The sequence below is a fragment of the Suricata suricatta genome, chromosome 5, assembly GCF_006229205.1.
Source record: "Suricata suricatta isolate VVHF042 chromosome 5, meerkat_22Aug2017_6uvM2_HiC, whole genome shotgun sequence".
Taxonomy (NCBI): domain Eukaryota; kingdom Metazoa; phylum Chordata; class Mammalia; order Carnivora; family Herpestidae; genus Suricata; species Suricata suricatta.
The window spans coordinates 122,051,759-122,071,901 of record NC_043704.1 but is presented as its reverse complement, the minus strand read 5'-3'; the positions used below and the strand labels follow the sequence as shown (position 1 = coordinate 122,071,901).

General features: G+C 42.5%; 1 protein-coding gene and 1 long non-coding RNA gene across 10 annotated transcripts; one reads left to right on the top strand and one right to left on the bottom strand.

Annotated features, from left to right (window-relative positions):
- Positions 1-1,196: 1,196 nt before the first annotated feature.
- LOC115292226 lies at positions 1,197-3,346 on the bottom strand. Its single transcript, XR_003908872.1, has 2 exons — positions 2,327-3,346; positions 1,197-1,627 (listed from the first exon to the last, which is right to left on the bottom strand). It is a non-coding gene; the product is annotated as an uncharacterized LOC115292226 (long non-coding RNA).
- Positions 2,491-18,341, top strand: FAIM (Fas apoptotic inhibitory molecule). Of its 9 annotated transcripts, none has more exons than XM_029940180.1 (6): positions 2,555-2,670; positions 7,686-7,744; positions 8,770-8,902; positions 9,465-9,693; positions 14,811-14,860; positions 17,881-18,341. In XM_029940180.1, exons 2-6 carry the CDS (start codon positions 7,701-7,703, stop codon positions 18,028-18,030), a joined length of 606 nt encoding a protein of 201 aa, XP_029796040.1. In that variant the 5' UTR covers positions 2,555-2,670; positions 7,686-7,700; the 3' UTR covers positions 18,031-18,341. The 9 variants fall into 9 exon arrangements, with proteins under 9 accessions (XP_029796036.1, XP_029796033.1, XP_029796040.1 ...); XM_029940178.1 differs by lacking the exon at positions 2,555-2,670 and adding an exon at positions 2,895-3,050; XM_029940179.1 differs by lacking the exon at positions 2,555-2,670 and adding an exon at positions 3,139-3,204.
- The last annotated feature ends 1,802 nt before the right edge of the window (positions 18,342-20,143 follow it).

Here is a 20,143-nt window from a genome sequence, read left to right as displayed (position 1 = left end):
TACAGCTGAATAATGTGTGTGTGTGTGTGTGTGTGTGTGTGTGTGATCAATATCCAGAAATGTAAGTGCTGGATCATAGCATAGTTCTATTTTTAATTTTTTTAAAACCTCCATACTGTTTTCCACAGTAACTACACCAAATTACATTCCTACTAACAGCGCACAAGGGTTTCCTTTTCTCCTCTCCTTGCCAACACTTGTTATTTGTCTTAGACAATATCCATTCTAACAGGTATAAGCTATTCATGTATATAATTTCTATATAACTGTAGAAGGAAACACCAAAATTTATGCTCATGTTGGCTGTTGGGGTCAGCTCAGTCGGTTAAGCATCCGACTCCTGATTTTGTCTAAGGTCACAATCTCATGATCCCTGAGACAGAGCCCCACCTCGGGCTTCACTGACAGCTCAGAGCCTGCTTGGGAGTCTCTCTGCCCCTTCCTCCCTCCCATACTGCCCCCCTCAAATAAACAAACATTTTTTTAAAATTCCCTTTTTATATGGAGGCCCAATGAAAACATGGAGAATGGTGAATGAAAACATTTATAGGTGCTTTCCTAAAATAAATCACTGATGAGGTGCCTGGCTGGCTCAGTTGGTAGAGCATGTTATTCTTTTTTTTTTTTTTCCATTTTAAAGTAAAGCATGTGATTCTTGATCTTGGAGTTGTAAGTTCAAGCCCTACATTGGGTATAAATATTACTTAAAAATAAAATCTTTTTTCCCCCATCCTGGAGAGAGAGACAGAGAGAGGAGAGAGAGAGAGAGAGGAAACACAAAAGCAGGGGAGAGGCAGAGAGAGAGAAAGAGAAAATCCCAAGCAGGCTCCACATCCAGCACAGAACCCAATGTGGGGTTACATCCCATGATGGTGAGATTATGTCCTGAGCCAAAATCAAGAGTAGGCTGCCCAACCGACTGAGCCTCCAGCTGCCCCAAAAACAAGACCTTAAAAAAAATCAATCACTGATGTCTATGGCTAAATTGAGAGAGTAAGTTTAAGAGGTAAGAACAGCCTCTAGGTACTGCCTGGGAAACAAATAATCTGAGAATAAATCAAAAGCATGGGGCACCTGGCTGGCACAGTCAATAGAGCACGTGACTCTTGATCTTGTGATTGTGAGTCTGAGCCCCATGTTGGGCATAGGGATTAGCTGGGGGGTGGGGGAGACAGCAAGTAAAGTCAAAAGCAGAATCAGCTTGAATGAATACATTTTATACTCAAGTTCAATACCTTTCACAGTGTTTTCTTTAGACTTTCTTTCCATAACAATCCTGTCTGGTAACAAGTAACTGTTGCTACCTCTACTGTCCTGGGCCTCCTGGGAATAAGTTGGTGGAAAATGTAGCCCAAACTGGTATGTTCCTTAATGCCCAAAGAGAAAACGGGAACAAGCCAGCTGAGGACTCAGACTGCAATGCCTATCCGCGGTGCAGACTCGACTGGACCTCCTGAATGTGTTCTGCAGCCCCCAGGCAGACCAGCTTCCCAGGCCTCTAAGGACGGGCCCACATTTTTCTTCAAACACAATCAACACTCTTCTAGTAACAGACTCTGTTAACATGAATTTGCTGAATCCCCCAGGCCTTGCTCCATGTGCTGGCCCTGCAGGGCTTTGGGTCTCTCTGTAACAGAAGCAGGAGGCTAGTGTGAAAATTACAGGCAATAATATATAAGGACCTAGCAAGCATTCAATAAATTATACCTGTTTGATCTTGTCAAGGATATCCAGATTTCTAGTTTTACAAGAAAAAATGATTCCTCCTGAAACAGTACCATGGAGCTGCTTCCCAACCAAGGTTTCCTAGCGCTAGCCCAACAACTCAGGATTGTTTCTTAGAAGAACTCAGGACTAGGAAAAATTAATTAGGGAGTCTCTTAGTCAGCCTTGTCCCATCCCTGAAAACTTCCACTCTGCGGCCTTTTACCTTCTGCCCCTAACTCATTCTTTCAACATTCATTGAAAATTTTCTGTTCCAGATACTGGTTTAGAAGAAAATACAAGTAGGAAAAGTCTTTGTCTTAGAGGAGTTTTCAATCCAGGGTAGCAAACAAGAAATCCGTGCTCAGGAAGCAAAATCCTTGTAACATAATTTGCTTAAGAATTCAGTCATTATGACTCTGCAGACTGATTAATCTATTCATAGACAGTTTCCTATTGTCCCTCAACTTCCCTTTTTCCAACATACTTGCTCAGTATCTGGCACTGTGCTGATGTGGGAGACACATGAGAGCCAAGGACCCACTGCCCCTCCCTGCCTTTAAGGACCTCAGTCTACTATTAAATTACACATAAAGCAAAAATTACACAAATAACTACATACCCTGGCAGGGACTAAGGAGGATTCCAAGTGCTGCAAGTCTTCAGGGCCAAGATAGTTTCCCCTAAGATACATCTGAAGAGCAAGCGCCACAATAAAGTGGAGGATAGCTAAAGGAAAAGGCAGGGAGGGGTGCTCGGCGGCGGGAAGAGCCTCCGCAGAGGCCCGCGGGGCGGAAAGAAAGAGCTTGCATCATTCGAGAATCTACAGGCGGCCTCATGCCCCCGTGAAGTTTGGATCCTTATGGAAGTAGCCAGAGCCATAAACAGATTCCAAGGAACGAATGCCTTAATCAGATTTACCTGCCTGGTGGCTTCAGAGAAGACAGGGTCTGGTTTTGCCACCAGGTGATCCCCAGCGTCCAGCCTCGCGCTTGCTAATCAGCGGGTCTTACCAACCTTGGCCGGCGGGACTGGACGCGGTACCGGGCTTAAGGTGGGGGGAGGGGCGAGGTGCGCGAGCAGAGAGCGCTAAGCGGTCCTTTGAGGCTGCTGGCGGGGCTGGGTCTGTGTGCGCGGGGGCGGGTGGCGGCCTGCGCCGGGCACCTCAGGGGACCTGAAGCGCCCCAGAGAGTCAGCGCGCACGAGACTGGCGGCTGCCGAGCTTTCAGCTTTCGCGGAGGAGGCGCCCGGTTCTCGGCGAAGGGAGCAAGGCTACGCGGCCGAAGCGGCAGAGCCGGAACCGCGGGTTGCGTAGTCCAGAGCTTCCCGCGGTACACGGCGGGCAGGTGAGCCCCGCGGCGCAGGTGGGGCGGCCCCCAGAAGCCCCTGCGCGCAGCCGCGGGCTACCCCGCGGCAGCCGGCGGCGGCCATCACGGGCTGTGGCGGCGGCGGGCGCTGCCGGCGGTGGGCGGTGTCTGCGCGGACCGAGAGACGCGGCGGGTGAGGCATCCGGCTGTGCTGGGGTGGTCCGGTAGTATCCCGTCGGCAGGGCCGAGGGCAGAGGCGGGATCGAGCCCCAGGCCGCGGGTCGCTCCCGCCCGGCCGGGCCCTGCGACCTAAGGATAATACCCTTCCAGCCGCTTTTCCCCTGGACGCGCGAGCAGACCGGATTTGTGCAGAGCCTAGATCGTGAGGTGCTGTAACGCGGCTTCTTGGCCGAAGGAGGCAGCACGGGCAGCTGGCCGTGGCCTCGCGGGTTTATCCGCGTCCTTTATGTTGGTCGCACTGAACAGCGTCCCTGTGCGCCAGGCCGACCGCCGCGTCCGGGGCCTGGCCGGGCTGGACGTGCAGTTTGTTGAGTGACAGGACTGTGATTTACTTCGTGGATTCCCCCACTGTGGGTGACATGCAGGTGGTCTTCAGTTTGTAGCTATTACAGACAGCAGTTCGTCGAGCCCCCTGGCTCACGGAGCTTCCTGACTTTTCTGGAGGTCGCCGGGCTTCACAAGGGTCTGGGCGTATGTACAGTGTCAGCACCTATTGAAGAATGACCTCCCTTGTGGCTGGCGTTACCTAGAGCTTTTGCTGAAAAGGGAACTATGAGTATGTTAGTGATTTTTAAAACTGACTTAGGTTTACCTTGGACAAACCATTACAGTCCGCAGCACAGTTAAACACAAGTTAAGGCAAAAAAATCAGGCTGGGGTTAGGTGAACAGTTTCCACTTAATGTTTGAGGCATACTCGGAAACATCACTGTTGGATCTCTACTAAAGAGATTACGAAAGATTACACTGGGGGCGCCTGGGTGGCTCCGTCGGTTAAGTGTGCAACTTCGGCTCAGGTCATGATCTCGTGGTTCTTGGGTTTGACGTGGGTTTGAGCCCGGCGTCGGGCTCTGTGCTGACAGCTCAGAGCCTGGAGCCTGATTCGGATTCTTTATCTCCCTCTCTCTTTCACCCTCCTCTGTTCACACGGTCTCTCACTGTCTCTCAAAAATAAATAAAACATTAAAAAAATTAAACAAGATTACACTGATCCCTACTTAAAATGTTTTCTTCGAATAAGTGTAAAAAACTGTTGCGGCGCCTGGGTGGCTCAGTTGGTTAAGCCTCCGACTTCGGATCAGGTCAGATCTCACGTTCGTGGGTTCGAGCCCCGCGTCAGGCTCTGTGCTGACAGCTAGCTCAGAGCCTGGAGCCTGTTTCTGGATCTATGTCTCCTTCTCTCTCTGCCCCTCCCCCTCTCATGCTCTGTTTCTCTGTGTATCAAAAATAAATAAAACATTTAAAAAAAAGTGTCAAGTGAGTGACACTTTATTTTTCCGTCTTTTCACTTACATTTTTAATGTTTTGTTATTAAATAGAGGGAATTTTCTTTGTGATGATCATTTTCTAGTTGGGTCACATGATCCTGAAAATTTATGTATAAGAGTTTATTTTTTAAAACTTTAATTTTTTTTTGAGAGAGAGAGACAGAGTGTAAGTGGGGGAAGGACAGAGACAGAGGGAGACACAGAATCAGAAGCAGGCTCCAGGCTCTGAACTGTCAGCACAGAGCCTGACAGGGGGCTTGAACCTACCCATGAGCCATGAGAACATGACCTGAGCCAAAGTCAGATGCTTAACCAACTGAGCCACCCAGGTGCCCCATATAAGATTTTAAAAATGAAAATAGATTAACTCCTTTCTCTGAAGTTTAAAAAAATTTTTTTAAATGTTTATTTATGTTTAAGAGAGATTAAGAGACAGTACAAACGGCAGAGGAGCAGAAAGAGAAACACACACAGAATCAGAAGCAGGCACCAGGCTCTAAGCTGTCAGCACAGAGCCTGATGTGGGGCTCAAACTCACAAGCTGTGAGATCACGACCTGAGCCAAAGTTGGACACTTAAGAGACTAAGCCACCCAGGTGCCACATTCTCTGAGGTTTTAAAGCCAAAGTCTTCTGTGGCCTTCTCACCCATTTAGCAGGGCTTGTATCCTTTCTCTGTGGGCCCGTTCTGCCCTTCACTGCTTCCCTTTTCAAGACACGCCCATGGTTCTGATGTAATCATCTTTTGGTCTCCCAGGAGCCTCTCACTCTGAGCTCAGTGTCCAGCTGAGTGCCTGGCACATAAGTGACAGATAACTATCAGTATGGTGAATGACATGTGTTTCTTCAGTCCAGTTTGTAACTTAGAGATGTGTGTCTGATATTTATCATTATTCAAATGAGTAACTTAGATATTGCGGACAAGGACAGTTGTGATCATCTTTTGGTTATAGACATAATCACATTCTAAGAAACACTACCAGAAGGGCACCTAGGTCTTTTATTTATTTTTTTAACAATTTAGTTGAAAATTAATTCACATACCATACAATTCACACATTTGAAGTGTACAATGTCTTTTGGTATATTACAGTATTAATTTTCTTAAGTAGTGGTAAAATACATATGACATAAAATTTGCCATTTTAAGCATCTTTTTCTTTTAAATGTGTATTTTTGGGAGAGCAAGAGAGTAGGGTAGGGTCAGAGAGAGACGGGGACAGAGGATCTGAAACAGGCTCTGTAGTGACAGCAGAGAGTCCAAGGTGGGACTCATGAACCATGAGATCATGACCTGAGCTGGAGTTGGACGCTTAACAAACAGCCGCCCAGGGGCCGCAGCCTTTTAACCGTCTTTAAGTGTACAATTCCGTGGCATTAAGCACATTCACAGTTTGATGCAACCATCACTATATCTAACTTTTCAGCACCTTAGATAGATACTCCATAATATATTCAATAAATGAATGTGATTGTTTAAGGAAATTTTTCAAAAAATAAATGTGATTTTGATTTTTCACTTCCCTTCTAATTTTTGTGTTGTCTTTTATACTTCTATATGAAAACTTATTATAATTAAGATGGTACCATGCCTTTATCTTAGTGTGATAATATTGAAGTTTCTTATAGTAGAAAACTGGGCAATTCTTTCAAGTTTGAATGCTGCATTACTGAGCTTTCTAGGGTCTCTATAAGTTATAAAGCAAAATTTGAACGCTATCCCTAAGCCCACTCTGATATGCAAAGGATGGCTTATCCAAGTTTATATTCTGCTCTTTGGCTTCCTCTATTGCTATATATTCTCTTTGCTTTCGTAGTTGCAGGATACCCTCCACTTTCAGTAGGAGATATCTTAGGGCTTCTTAAGACTAGAAAAATTCACAAAGTTTTAAGGTGCTACCAAAAAAAAGAAGATTTATTTTAGGTACAAAGTGTTTTGAAGTTTTATCTAGTTTTTATTCTAAAAGTTGTATGTTTTCTTTTCCTGTTGGATTGCTTTTATCAGTACCAATCTCTTCTTTAACATCCTTTTAAAAACAATTTGTGACTTCTGTTTACAGCTAAAGAAGTTGGGCAATCTCCCATTTTTAACAAGGAGAGAGCACCCTTGGACAACTCTAGGAAAAGGCTAGGCCAGAGTAGATCTTGGAAGCAAAAAATAGTTGAACCTATATTTTGGTAGGTTTCGCAGGGGTATAGGCTGTTAATCTCAAATCTCCAAATGTGGAGGGTTTCCTATGCATGTGTGAATATGTGTGCTTTTGATTTTAGTAACATTTAATTAGTATTATAGCCCAGTTAATTCTGAGGTATTTGCACTGGAGTACTGGGCTCTAGTTCTGGCTCAGGCCCTACTAGTGACCTGAGCAACCCACGTAACTTTTGTGGATTCATTATTGGCACTAGTAAATTAAGTGGGCTTGAATAAGTGGGTAAATTAAGTTTGCTGTTGGAAAACAGCACTAGCATATCCTTGGCTAGTTCCTGAAAACTTGTCATTTCTTTGAAGTTATCTAAAATTTTTAAAAGTTTATTATTTATTATTTTTTTATTAAGCAAGCTGTATACCCAATATGGGGCTTGAACTTAACCCCAAGATCAAGAGTTGCATGCTCTACTGGCTAAGCCAGCCATGTGCCCCCCCAATTTTTAAAATTATATATTCCACTGTAATTAATTTATAGCCTTCTAAAATTTAATATTATGATTGCATTTAAATTTGTTACTACCCCATAACATTAGTGCTTCCTGAAGATGCATTGTTTATCCTGGGATTTTATGTATTCCCTGACCCACTGCCTCACACCCTTGAGGCTTCTTATACCTCGATTTGAGAAGCTCAGGACCCAGAGGACCTCTAGGTCTCTTGCAGCTCTGATGTGGTATAATATTTGAAATAAACTAGAGTTTATTCTCTAGTTTTAGAAATTATAAATTTATAACAGGGAAAAATATGATTGGCCAATTTGCATGACTTACACTCTTTTCCTGACATAGGAGATTGCAATTCTTTGTATGTAAAAGCCCGTTTCATCAGAAACTGCTTGCAATTTAAGAAATGGATTGCAAACTTAGAAAAAGCCTTTTGCAGATGTTATCTTTGTTGCTCTCAATCTTTCTTTGCTGCAATTCTGCTTTTTTCCTTCCTGGCTGCTAATTGGATTAAAGGCTATTTTGCCAACCATGGCATCTGGAGATGACAGTCCTATCTTTGAAGATGACGAAAGGTAAATGTCTTACATGGCAGTAAAACTAGCTTTTGAAACTTTCAAGATTGGTTTAATCACTCAAGAGTTACTTATCCAGGCTGCATTGGTAAGGACACATTTTGAAAGTGGCAGAATGCTTGGTTTTGCTTTTCTGTGATCCAGAGCAAGTGTAGTAAACGCTTGGCCTTTTCCCATAGGGCCTGATGTAAGGTCTCCAAACCCATCATAGCACAGAGGTCCCAGCAACCACTTAAAAATGACGAAAAATCCATTTACCATTTCTGATGTAGAGCACACAAAGGACATTAGAGTGAATAAAGAGTAAGATGTAGTTAAGTTGTATTATATAACATATGTAACATATATATGACATTGGATAAATGTTAGAGATGTTATATTAAAATATTAATATCACACATATGTATGTAAGTTATGCCAGAAACTTATGGCAAAACAGAATTGTTTATTTTTTAAATAAGATTACTATAGTAAGGACAAAAATTACCATTTTCCATACGTTTTTTCTCTTTTATTACAGGATATTTCTTCTATGACTTTTATATTTCTTAGTATAATAAATTAGAACCCTTTTTGTTAAAATGAATCCTAATTGGTTTAAGTATGAACGGTTTGGAGAGTTTTTGTTTTTAGTGAATGGATCTGAAAAAGAAAAACCAGAATTAAATGCTGTGCTCTTTAAATGGAGGTGCAGGGGAGAAGTAGACACTTTTTACTTTCCACGCATTCTGTAGCCCAGCTTAGAATACTATCCTGGATAAACTGAGCGGCCCTTAATCCTATTAATATTAAGGTGACTTTGGAATTATCTGACTACATACCCATATATAGTAGTTTCATCTTAAAGGTAGAGTGCACAAGAGGGAGAAGATAGTTACATGTACTGTGAGTACAATTTCTTAGTTACCATCACTCTAATGTTTTATAATTTTACAAGTTTAAAAATCTGATATTTTTGTCTGGAAAGATTAATTTGTTATTCCATGTTTTTGGTCTGTTGTAATTGCTTTATTTTATTCCCTTAGCACTCCTTGTAGCCTGGAAAAAATGACAGATCTCGTAGCCGTTTGGGATGTTGCTTTAAGTGACGGAGTCCATAAGATTGAATTTGAACATGGGACCACATCAGGCAAACGAGTGGTATATGTAGATGGGAAGGTAGGAAAAAAATGCTTGATTTTGTTAATATAGATTCTTCACGTATGAATTCAGGGCTTTTATAGTGGCTATCTTTATATTTTGGTCTGTATCATTTTGCTGGACAAAGCAAACTATAGTTATAGAATCCATAGACTATAACCTTTAAACTTCAAGTGCTTTTATTTTCTAAAATATTTGGATCATGAAAGAATAAAATTATACCTAAATAGCATTGGTATTTACTCACATTAATTACCACATTTCTTTGGGTACCTGGGTGGCTCAGTCAGTTAAGCATATGACTGTTTCAGCTCACGTCATGATCTCATGGTTTGTGAGTTCAAGCCCCTCTTCAGGCTCCTCACTGACAGCACAGAGCCTCCTTGGGATTCTCTCTCTCCCTCTCTCTCTAACCCTCCCCCACACTCACTTGCACTCTGTCTCCTCTCTCTCTCTCTCTCTCAAAAGGAACTTAAAAAAAATAAAAATCTTTTAAATATTATAGCATTTCTATAATATTTCTATAAATATTAAATTTTCTTCATTTGTGTATTTTCAACTTTTATATTTTATTGCTTAGGAAGAGATAAGAAAAGAATGGATGTTCAAATTAGTGGGCAAAGAAACTTTCTGCGTTGGAGCTGCAAAGACAAAAGCCACCATAAATATAGATGCTGTCAGTGGATTTGCATATGAATATACTCTGGAAATTAATGGGAAGAGTCTCAAGAAGTATATGGAGAACAGGTCAAAAACCACCAATACTTGGGTATTACATTTGGATGGTGAGGACTTTAGAGTTGTGTTGGGTGAGTGCTGTTTCTGCAGAATTCACTGGCTTTTTATAATGGTTGTTAATTAGTCCCTCTGTGGGAGCTTTGAATAAACAGAGTGTGAGGGTAGGTATATTTCTTTTTCTTTTTTTTTTTTTTAATGTTTGTTTATTTGAGACAGAGAGAGCAAGCGTGTGCATTAGTTGAGGAGAGGCAGAGAGAGAGGGAGACACTGAATCAAAAGCAGGCTCCAGGATGCAAGCTGTCAGTACAGAGGCCAGTGTGGAGCTCGAACTCACGAACCATGATATCATGACCTGAGCCAAAGTCAAGACACTCAACTGACTGAGCCACCCAGACGCCCCAGTGTAGGTGTATTTCTGATGTGTTCTATGTGAATGAAGTATTCGTTTAGTTGAAATGTGAGAACCAGATTTTAGAGTGATGATTTTAAGGATCATAAACAGGTATAAAAAAAAGAGAAGTATTGATGTAGACATTTGTCATTATTATTGATATTTCTATTACTTATTATTATGATATTTCTCTTTAAAAGGATGTGTAAAGACAATTAGAGGGGCACATGGGTGGTTGGTTAAGCATCCAACTTCGGCTCAGGTTATGATCTCATGGTTGGTGAGTTTGAGCCCCACTTGGGGCTCTGTGCTGATAGGTCAGAGCCTGGAGCCTACTTCCAATTTTGTGTCTCCCTCCCTCTCTCACAAAAATAAATTAACATAAAAAAAAAGACAGTTGGAAATTTAAGATTAATTAGTAATCTCTCTACCAGAGAAAAATTCTAGGTTTAGTACTACAACAGATCAAAATTGTCAAAGTCCAGATAAAGTAGATTAAAAAATAACAAGTAATAAGCTATTGATTTTTAAATTCAGTTCTTTTGTTACAGATTGCCATCTGTTGTTTCTGTAAAACTAGAGACAAATATTTACCAGTTACTATCTTTTCTCTCCTCTGGTATTCCTATTATTTCCTGCTTCTCAAATCATTAAGACCATTTGGATCATCTCATTAATTAATTCGTTCACATATTTAGATATTAACGAGTACCTACTAAATACCAGTTAGCATACCAGGCACTGAGGATACATAGAGGAAGAGATGTTGTCCATTCCTTTAAATAGTCTGCAGTCTAGTCAAACGCTAGCAAATGCCTTTTTTTTTTAAGTTTATTTATTTTTGAATGAGGGGGAAGGGACAGAGAGAGAGGGGGACAGAGAATCCCAAGCAGGCTCTGTGCTGTCAGTGAAAAGCCCAATGCAAGGGTTAAACTCATGAATGGTGAGATCATGACCTGAGCCGACCGAAATCAAGAATCAGATGCTTAACCGACTGAACCACCCAGGCATCCAGGCACACTCAATACCTTTAAAAAAATTTTTTTAAGAATGAAAAATATTGGGGCTCCTGGTTAGCTCAGATAGTTTGATGTCAGGGTTGTGAGTTTGAGCCCCATGTTGGTGTAGAGACTACCTAAATATAAAATCTTAAAAAAGAATGAAAAACGTTTGGAGCACTAGCTTGCTTAGTTGGAAGAGCATGTGACTCTTAATCTCGGGGTCATGAGTTCGAGACCCATATTGGGTGTAGAAATCACTTATAAATAAATAAATACACTTTAAAAAAGAATGAAAAATGCTGACCAAGTAATTAAATGCACATAGTTGGAAAGAAGGAAACAGAAACTCCTGAATAGTTTATTTATTGAAGAAAATGGATCATTCTGTCTTAAAGAGTTTCCTGTGGTCTGGATTTTGTGGATTGCATTTCTGTGATGTTTCTCTGTTTCTTTTTATTTTTTAAAATATATATTTTTTAAATGTTTTAAGTAATGTCTATAACCACTGTGGGGTTCAGACTTAACCCTGAGCTCAAGAGCCACATGCTCTACCAACTGAGCCAGCCCGGCACCCCATTTCTCTAATGTTTCCTATACATTGGTAGTTGACTGAAGAATTGGTCAAATTTAGCTTTGACTTTTTTTTCTGGCAAGACTCCTTTATAATTTTGTTATATCAAGAGGCACGTGATGTTTGTCAATTTTTTTTTTAATGTTGGCAACCTTTAATACCTCATGTTTGCATCTGTTAATTCATTAGCACTGGCCAAACTGTGATATTCTGGAATAATTCTAAAATGAGAAACTTCCTGTCCTCTACTGTTTGGTTGCACAGAGGTACAATTTGTATAAGAAATGCAGAATAACATTTGTTTTCCCTTTACCAGTTTTCAAAATACTGAACTGGAACATATTCCCCTCTAAAGGTGGATCATTCAGGGTTTTTTGGTCATTATTAACTCATGGATTTAAACAATTTGATGTGTGTCGCAACATATTGAAGTTATTAGTCTTATTGACCCTCAAGTTGTCCCAATTTCGGCCAATGGTGTGTTCTTTAGATTGACTCCTGAAGGAGTCACATCCTTGGTAAACACATCCTCGGTAGACATTGAAACTTCCTTACAATCTGGTATGACAAGATGTCTTGAGGCTCATTTTGAACATTTTCTACTCACACCTGAAATCACCCTTTTTTCCAAAAAACCCTATTTCTAATAGAGGAAAATGGTATTTCAAGAGCATAATCTGGGCATATGTTAAAGATGCTCATGGGGCACCAGGGTGGCCCAGTCAGTTAAGCATCCGGCTTCAGGTCAGGTCATGTTCTTGCAGATTGTGGGTTCCAGCCCTGCATCTGGCTCTTGTGCTGACAGCTCAGAGCCTGGATCCTTCTTCAGATTCTGTGTCTCCCTCTCTCTCTCTACCCCTCCCCCACTCACACTCTGTCTCTCTCTCTCAAAAATGAATAAATGTTAAAAAAAAAAAGATGCTCACTTTTAGGGAAGCTGCAGGCAGGCAGAGAGAAGAGGCCCCAGGATGCACTGCTCCAGGCCCTCCTAGGACTCACAGATCCACTTCTGAGCAGCAGTGATGGAGTGCTTTATCAGACAGATATGTTTCTTTTTTTAAGACACATACTTGAATAGGTGCTAGACTCATATGATTCAGAAATCATAATGATACGAAAAGATACATGGAGAGATTTACTTCCACCCCTATTCCCATCCACCCTGTTTCCTCGGTAAAGATAAGCTTTTCTTTTTTTTAATAATGAGCCTTCCAGTGCTTCACTATTTAGATTCAAGCAAATACAAATATTTTATTACTACCTTATTTCATAAAAGCCACTTGCTTTATTGATTTATTCATATACTCAGAGGATCCTCTTCTATCAGCACATAAAGAACTTTCTCATGCTTATAGCAGTGAAGTAAGTCTCCATAGTAAATAAAATGGTTTATTTAACTCATCCCCCATGGGTGGGCAGTAGGGCTATTTCTAACCTGCGGCGGTTAGAAGCTTTGTTCACCTGTCTCTTGGGCTGTAGGTCACAGATCCCTTTAATACAAGACCCCAGAGGTGGGGAAGCAGGGCCGCTGGGCCCAGCACCAGTGCCCTTGTCCCTCCTGGTGCTTTTACTGGTTTGTTCTCCAAAGTACCCACTTCCCCACAGGTTCTCCAGCTAAGCATGGTGTCAGATTTTGTTAGTTTTTTTATGTTCTCCTGTGTGGGAAATAGTATTTCAGTGTTGTTCGTATTTGCCTTTTTCAAAATGAAGTGAAGTTGAGCATCTTTTCGTATTTGAGGTCCTTTTGTGTTTCTTTTCTGATAACAGGTCTTCATGTCCTTTGACCCACTGTCTTTTGGGTTATTGGTCTTTTTCTCAAGATTAGACTTTTATCTGTGCTGTGAGCTTCAATTCATTCTTCTCGGTTTATCAGTTATTATATGAGTTTACTTATGTGTGTACATGTTTTTTCAAACCATGCAGAAATATTCTTTACTTTTATGTAGTCAGATTTATCCCATTTTTCTTTTATGGTTTTTGGATTAGCAGGTTTCTTCAGAGGCACATTAATAATAGCGTTAGAGGGAATCTGGGTGCAAGCACATGTCCAGTAGGCGTCCTAAATAAAATTCCAGTTTTCCCCACCGTCATGTTTAGTTTAGCACTGTGTGCTCTGATCAGGTGTTGGGAGGAGCAGCTGTGGCTGGTGATGCCTCCGGCTCAGGCGGCTCCCAGGGCAACGTCTGCCCACATCATTCGGGCGCCTCTGCCTCTCTCTCCCTTTAGCCTACCTCAAAGGCCTCTCTCTACTCTCTCAGGCTCCCATCTCAAGGTGTGGGGAAAAAAGAATCCCTATTAGACTCTGTTCCTGGAGTAGATGGCCTGTCAGAACTAAGCCCCTGACTGGCACCTCAGCCTTGACCCCCAGGCAAGTTTTTGCCTCCTGGGCATCCCGCGCACACGGCTCATGATTCTCTCTAGCCTTCGTTATAACACCTACAGCTCATCCTCTGGCTGCTTGGGGACTGCAATCTTCTCTCCTGCCACCTGCCCGCACACTAATACTCACAAGCGAGCCTGGGGATCCTCCCCCCAAATGCACATGTGTTTGTGCACACTGACACGCAGATGCACACCTCCCGAAGCGCGCTCTGGCAGCTTGACCGACACCCAGGTGTATTGTGGGAGTGCTTGGTCCCATAGGTTTGCACCGTACCCAGCGCAGTCCAACCTGTGTTGTTGGTTTTTATGATCCAGTAATTTACCCCAAAGTGAAACTACTGCAGAAATGAGTAGAGAATCTTGTGCTGTCCAGTAAGAAATTGAAGGCTAAATTTCTAAGCCTGACGTGCTGTCCATCCTGTGTGAACCCCGAGGCAGCCTTTCTTGGTGGCCTTTCTGTGCCATCATCAGTTGGCCCTGTTTGACAAGCAGGGGAGTCATCTGGTCACACTGACAGTCTGCATGGAAAGCTCCTTCCTCACGTTGATTTCTGTGCATTCTCTTAAATACTGAAGTTTGTGCTGTGGCGTTTATTTTGTTTAACAAGGCTTCATCCATTCGGACTGAGACCATGATTTTCTCTTAAAAGAGTGTTTTGTTTCATTTTTGTTTTGTCTGTGAACCAAGAGTAAACATAATTTCTTCAACTTTAGGAAAATCTGAAAACCATGAAAAGTTAATGGAGTTTTAGAAATCCAGTATATCAAACTTTTCTTAAAATAATGAAGAGTTTACTTTATCTTTGAGTCATAGATTGTAATTTTTTTCATTTGTTACTTACAGAAAAAGACACTATGGATGTATGGTGCAATGGTAAAAGAATGGAGACAGCGGTAAGTTGACCCTCTGATTACTCTTAGCACCATGTGTATAGTTGCCGTTGAAATGTTGCTGCATTTCCTAATTGTGGAGATTGATAATTAGCCAAGGCCGTCTCGGTTAAGAACAAGAAAGATGAAGTACCCTTGACTCCACGTTCTGGTTCTGAAATCCTGTCCCAGACAGCGCCTGGGACAGGAAGGGCATGCAAACACCTGAGGTGAGCTGGCATCAGCTCTCAGGCTGGTACTTTCCTCTCTGGGACCAGGCTCCATCCTAAAAAGCTTTCGCACATCAAAAACTCCCCCCACAAAGGTTGGCCTCCTCCTGTGTTTTTCCAAGTTAAATGGGGGCTCTATACCTCAGCTTCTCAAATCTGCATGCTTAGGAATCACCTGGGAGCTTGTTAAAATGCAAATTCTGACACTTCCCCTGGTGATGCCAATGCTGCTTGCCGGCCCATGATCACACTTTGCATAGGAAGGCTTCACATACGCCATACACTCCAAGCAGATAGTACTTTTCTAAAAGCAAAGTTTTTGAAAAAGAAGTGATGCAGTGTCGTATGGCACAACGTCAGAGAGGAGAGGGCACTGTCACAAACCCCAGAAGACAAGTGCAGTTTGTAGTCCAGCAGTGCCAGCGGGCTACCCCACTCATTGTGGCCAAGCATGATGACATCCCCATCTAACCCCAGAGTGTTGGGCCCCTGCCGTCAGCTGCTTGCGTTATGGCTCTGGGTGGGATGGGTACTGGAGTGAATTCAGCGAGAATGCAATAATAGCTGTGTGCGCAGCACAGGCAGCAAGTGGAGGGAGAGGCGATCCGCATGGGAAGCTCAGAGTGTGAGCTCCTGTCCCTGGGCAGAGGTTCCGGAGGGCTGTGGGGATCTGCTGGCCAGCAGGGGGCGCCGTCCCTCGTCCCCCTCCTTTCATGCTGGCTCTGCGCTGAACTTCTGGGCTAGAGGTAACAAGACTGCTGTCGGTCACATTTTAGCTAGCTGCACATTGTAGTTGCTGCCATCATCTCCTTGTCTGTTGTGGGTACAGGGAGGTGAGGAGAGGTGCTCAGAAGGCAGGAGGGCCGGGATCAATATTCAGCAGGCTGCTGGGTCTCGTGGCTGTCTGCTTCTGAGGAAGTGCCCATGCCAGAAAGCAGAAGTTACAAAAGATACAGAACAGGCTTCTCTCTTTCTTACTCCTGGTATGAATTCTTGAAGGGATATATAACCAGGGCTCACTCAAATAATGAGCCCCAGCGCTTGAGCCACTCACTCTCCAAGTTGAACCCACTGTTAGAGACTTCTTTTGTGCAGAGTCTTGGTGAGCTTCACTGTTTCATGGCCCTTTGTGGAATCCATTAACAGGGATCAGGCACCTGCTGTGTACCCAATGCCACACCTGGTGGTCCCTCCTGTTCTTTCCTACCCCGGAATTCTCTAGATGCAGATCAGTGGTTTTGAATCCGGTCCCCTCCCACCCTCAAGGAATTCTCCATTGTAAATGGAAAGAGAATGTTGTTTTGTAGTATTAAGAATGTGGTCGTAAATAAGAAGTTAACAGTAATGTTCATCCATAATGTCTTTGTTCCGCAGTAATTAACAGGGAAGCACAAGTGTTTGGACGATGGCCCTTTACAACCCCGTTGCCTCCTTACTGTAACTATAACCTAATTTGCAGGGTAGTTAATGAAATTGGCAGTCCTATATCTGGGCAGCCCTCCCCAGTACTTTGCATACCTGTGAGTTACAGGTTATTTTCTCCTTTTTCTTTTCATCTCAAAGCCTCATGACCAAAATGATACATCTGTCAGATTGTACCCCCGCATGGTCCATGTGGTGGTGTCCACACACCTCCCTTACAGAGGCATTGGGCAGCTTCTTCCCAGAGCTCAGAAAAAGCTCTCCCCAGTCCATCCCATGCTTTCATTGGTTGGATAATGTCAGCTCTGGGACCTTGCTCTGTCTACTTTGGCTGCCAGAAAGCTCATAGCCACGTTTTAAGTCTGATTGTCATTTCTTTGCTTTCTGGCAGAATTCACATTTATCCTCCCAGTGTCCTGTTCTTCCTTCCTTCTCTATTCTGCTTGGCCCCTATCTTTTTACTCCAGATGTTCAGTAGAAATACAGTGTGAGCCACAGATACGAGTAACTTTTCTAGTAGCCACATTTAAAAAGACTTAAGGTGAAGTTCATCTTAATGATATATTAGATTTAAATCAGTATATCCAGAATGTTATCAATTAACATGTAATCAGTATAAAAAGGTTTTAGAGTTATTTTACATTCTCTGTTTCAGTCTAAGTCTTCCATACTCACTGTATATTTTATGTTTAAAAAGCACATTGCATCTCAGGGTCCCCACATTTCATGTGCTGGGGGCCACATGTGGCCAGTACTGCTGTGTCTGGGAGAACAGGTCTAGACTCAGTAGTGTTTGCCTTTATGTGATCTCTTTATTTAACAGTAAGCCACATTACATTCTGAGGAATCAGGTTTTGAGAGTGGGTGAGAACGTCCCATCCCTCCTGACTGGGGCCCTCCGCAGCTGCTTCACCTCTCTGTGCCTCAACGTCCTCATCTCTGCAGTGTGGATGGTAGTGGTACTCCTGGTACTGTCGATGGTCAGGGTTACTGTGACGATGCCCTGAAATAATGCCTGCAAACTCTTCTTGGTGTACAGCAAGTAACTGGGTATAAAAATAAGTGTTTGCTGTCATGTTTATCATTCTTACTTTTAAAAATAGTTGGTACCATCTACATAGTACATGTTATAGACACCTAGCCACAAGGTATTAGGGTTTTTTTCCTCTGAATCAAATTCTTCAAGATTATAGATGGGCACAAATAAGAAACTTTCAGTTCATAGCAGAGATGTAAAAGCATCTAGCAATACAAGCTTCTGACTTTAATTTTCCAAAGTTTAACATTTAGCTGATAGATACTTCATTATACTACCCTTTTAGATGGTGTTAATGCTCTCAACGAAGATAAATGTTTCTAGAACACTAACTCCTCCTTCTTTTGTTGGCCTAGGGTGAGTTTGTAGATGACGGGACTGAAACTCACTTCAGTGTTGGGAACCATGACTGTTACATAAAGGCTGTCAGTAGTGGGAAGCGGAGAGAAGGGATTATCCATAGTCTCATTGTGGATAACAGAGAAATTCCAGAGATTCTTGAATGACTTCATGACGGTGCATTTTAAACTTAAGAAGTAAAGATCAAGACTTTTAAATTACTGTGGTAATTAAATAGGTTCAAGATGTACTTTTTAGTACACTTAGTCTGCCAGCTGTTTATTTTTTAGTTACTTGAAACTAATATTCCAAGGGTCAAAAAAATTATGTACAATCTAAAAATTACAATTCATTTTGTAAATAATGTAAAGTGTTTTAAAGCCAAGTGGAAAATAAGATATGGACCAAAATCGCTAATGTTTTACAAGAGGAACTTTTACTGTAATAAACATTATGAAATAAAATTGGTGCTGCTTGATTTGTGTTTCTAAAAATGGATGTCTTTGTATATTTTAAAACTATACAGATAGATTCTCTCTTTAGTTTAAAGCAGTTGGTACATAATGATATGATTAGCTAACTGGAGAAAATGAGAAACATTTTCTATCTGGAAACTTAATATTAAAGAATATCAAATAGTGTCACATAAGAATTTAATTAAAAATGGGTTTCTGGAAATACATTTTGTTTAATCAGCACAGCAAGGACAAAAGAAACAAGAGAAAAACAAACTTGTTTACACCAGCCTGCCTCCGCGGCATCCTCAGGCCCCGTTCAGGAAGGCAGAGTTGCTGGGGCATGTGGGTGGCTCAGTCAGGTGAGCGTCCAACTCTTCGCCTCAGGTCATGATCTCAGGATTCATGAGATGGAGCCCCACGATGGACTCCACGCTAACAGTGGGGAGCCTGCTTGGGATTCTCTCTTTCCAGATCTCTGCCCCTCTCCCTGCATGCATGTCCTCCCTCTCTCTCTGTCTCAAAATAAATACATAAACATTAAAAAAAAAAAAGTCACATATGGTTTGGGGAGATAGCAACAGCATGCAGCACGCCCACCCAAGCACACTCCCAGAGACTGCCTCATCGGGACCGTGAGCGCTTGAGAATGTTCCTTCAGTACTCTTCCTGACAGTCTGTCACAGCAGGATATAGTTTAATAGTAGGACCCTTTATCAAAGTATCTCCTGTTAGCACATGGCGATCCTCTATGAGAGGAGGGATTGATTCTCCATTTTCTACACTTGTTCTGTCCAATATGGGAGCCCTTAGTCATGTGACTATTTAAGTTAAAGGAAATTATATACAATTAAAAATTCAAGTCCTTTATCACACTAGCCACATTTCAAGTGCTCCACAGTCACCTGGGGTAAGGACAGCCATATTGGGCAGTGTAGATACAGAACATATCCATCATCCGACCACATTCTGTGGGGACAGTACTGGCCTGGATACATGGTCTCAGGTCTAGTGAGTTGCTCACTAGTGGCACCGGCAGGATGTAAACCCAGGTTTTTCCTGACCCTGCAGCCCATCCCTTTCCTTCTCCCTGCCACTAACATTTCTAAGAGATTTGGGGCAGACCAGAGGCACAACCAGGTTCAAGTACCAGGATCAGGAACTCGGAGGAGAACAGGAGAACAGAGCGGGAAGGTGGTGGCTCCAACAGGTCTGGGATAGGCAGGCGACATGCTGGGCAGCAGAACAAGTGCAGGAAAATTAGCCTTTGACTACTTGCTTCCTCTGACATTTTTTCTCAAGTCTTCACAGCTGGTAGGTCAGTATACTACCTTCACAGAAACATTCCCTCTTCACCCACACCCTGACTTTGCTTCACAGCCACCGGAACACTAGATGAACTAAGAGGGACTCTTCCAAGGCTTATTAAACTCACATTTGGATTCATTTTCAAGTGTTTGGGTATTTTCTTCTCTTCTAAATAATGGACGTCTTTTGATGGCCATATTTTATCCGGTACCAAAACATGTTTTATTTATCTATTAGACAGAAAGGGTGCAAAGAGTGAGGGGCAGAGAGAGAGACAGAGAAGTGGGGCTTGTGCTCCCTGAAGCAGGGCTTAAACTCACGAACCATGAGATCATGACTTGAACCAAAGTCAGATGATTAACCGACTGAGCCACCCAGGCACCCCCCAAGACAAATGTTTCAGACTAAGTCAAAAAGCAAAGCAGATGTTGGGGTGCCTGGGTGGCTCCGTCAGTGAGTGTCCAACTCTTGATTTTGGCCCAAGTCATGATCTCACAGTTCATGGGTTTGAGTCCTG

Coding starts and splice junctions, on each gene's coding strand:
- FAIM (XM_029940173.1), top strand. CDS start 2,567: ATGGAAGTAGCCAGAGCCATAAACAGATTCCAAGGAACGAATGCCTTA. Junction 8,903..9,464: donor TGGTATATGTAGATGGGAAG/GTAGGAAAAAAA, acceptor TTTATTGCTTAG/GAAGAGATAAGAAAAGAATG. Junction 9,694..14,810: donor GGACTTTAGAGTTGTGTTGG/GTGAGTGCTGTT, acceptor TGTTACTTACAG/AAAAAGACACTATGGATGTA.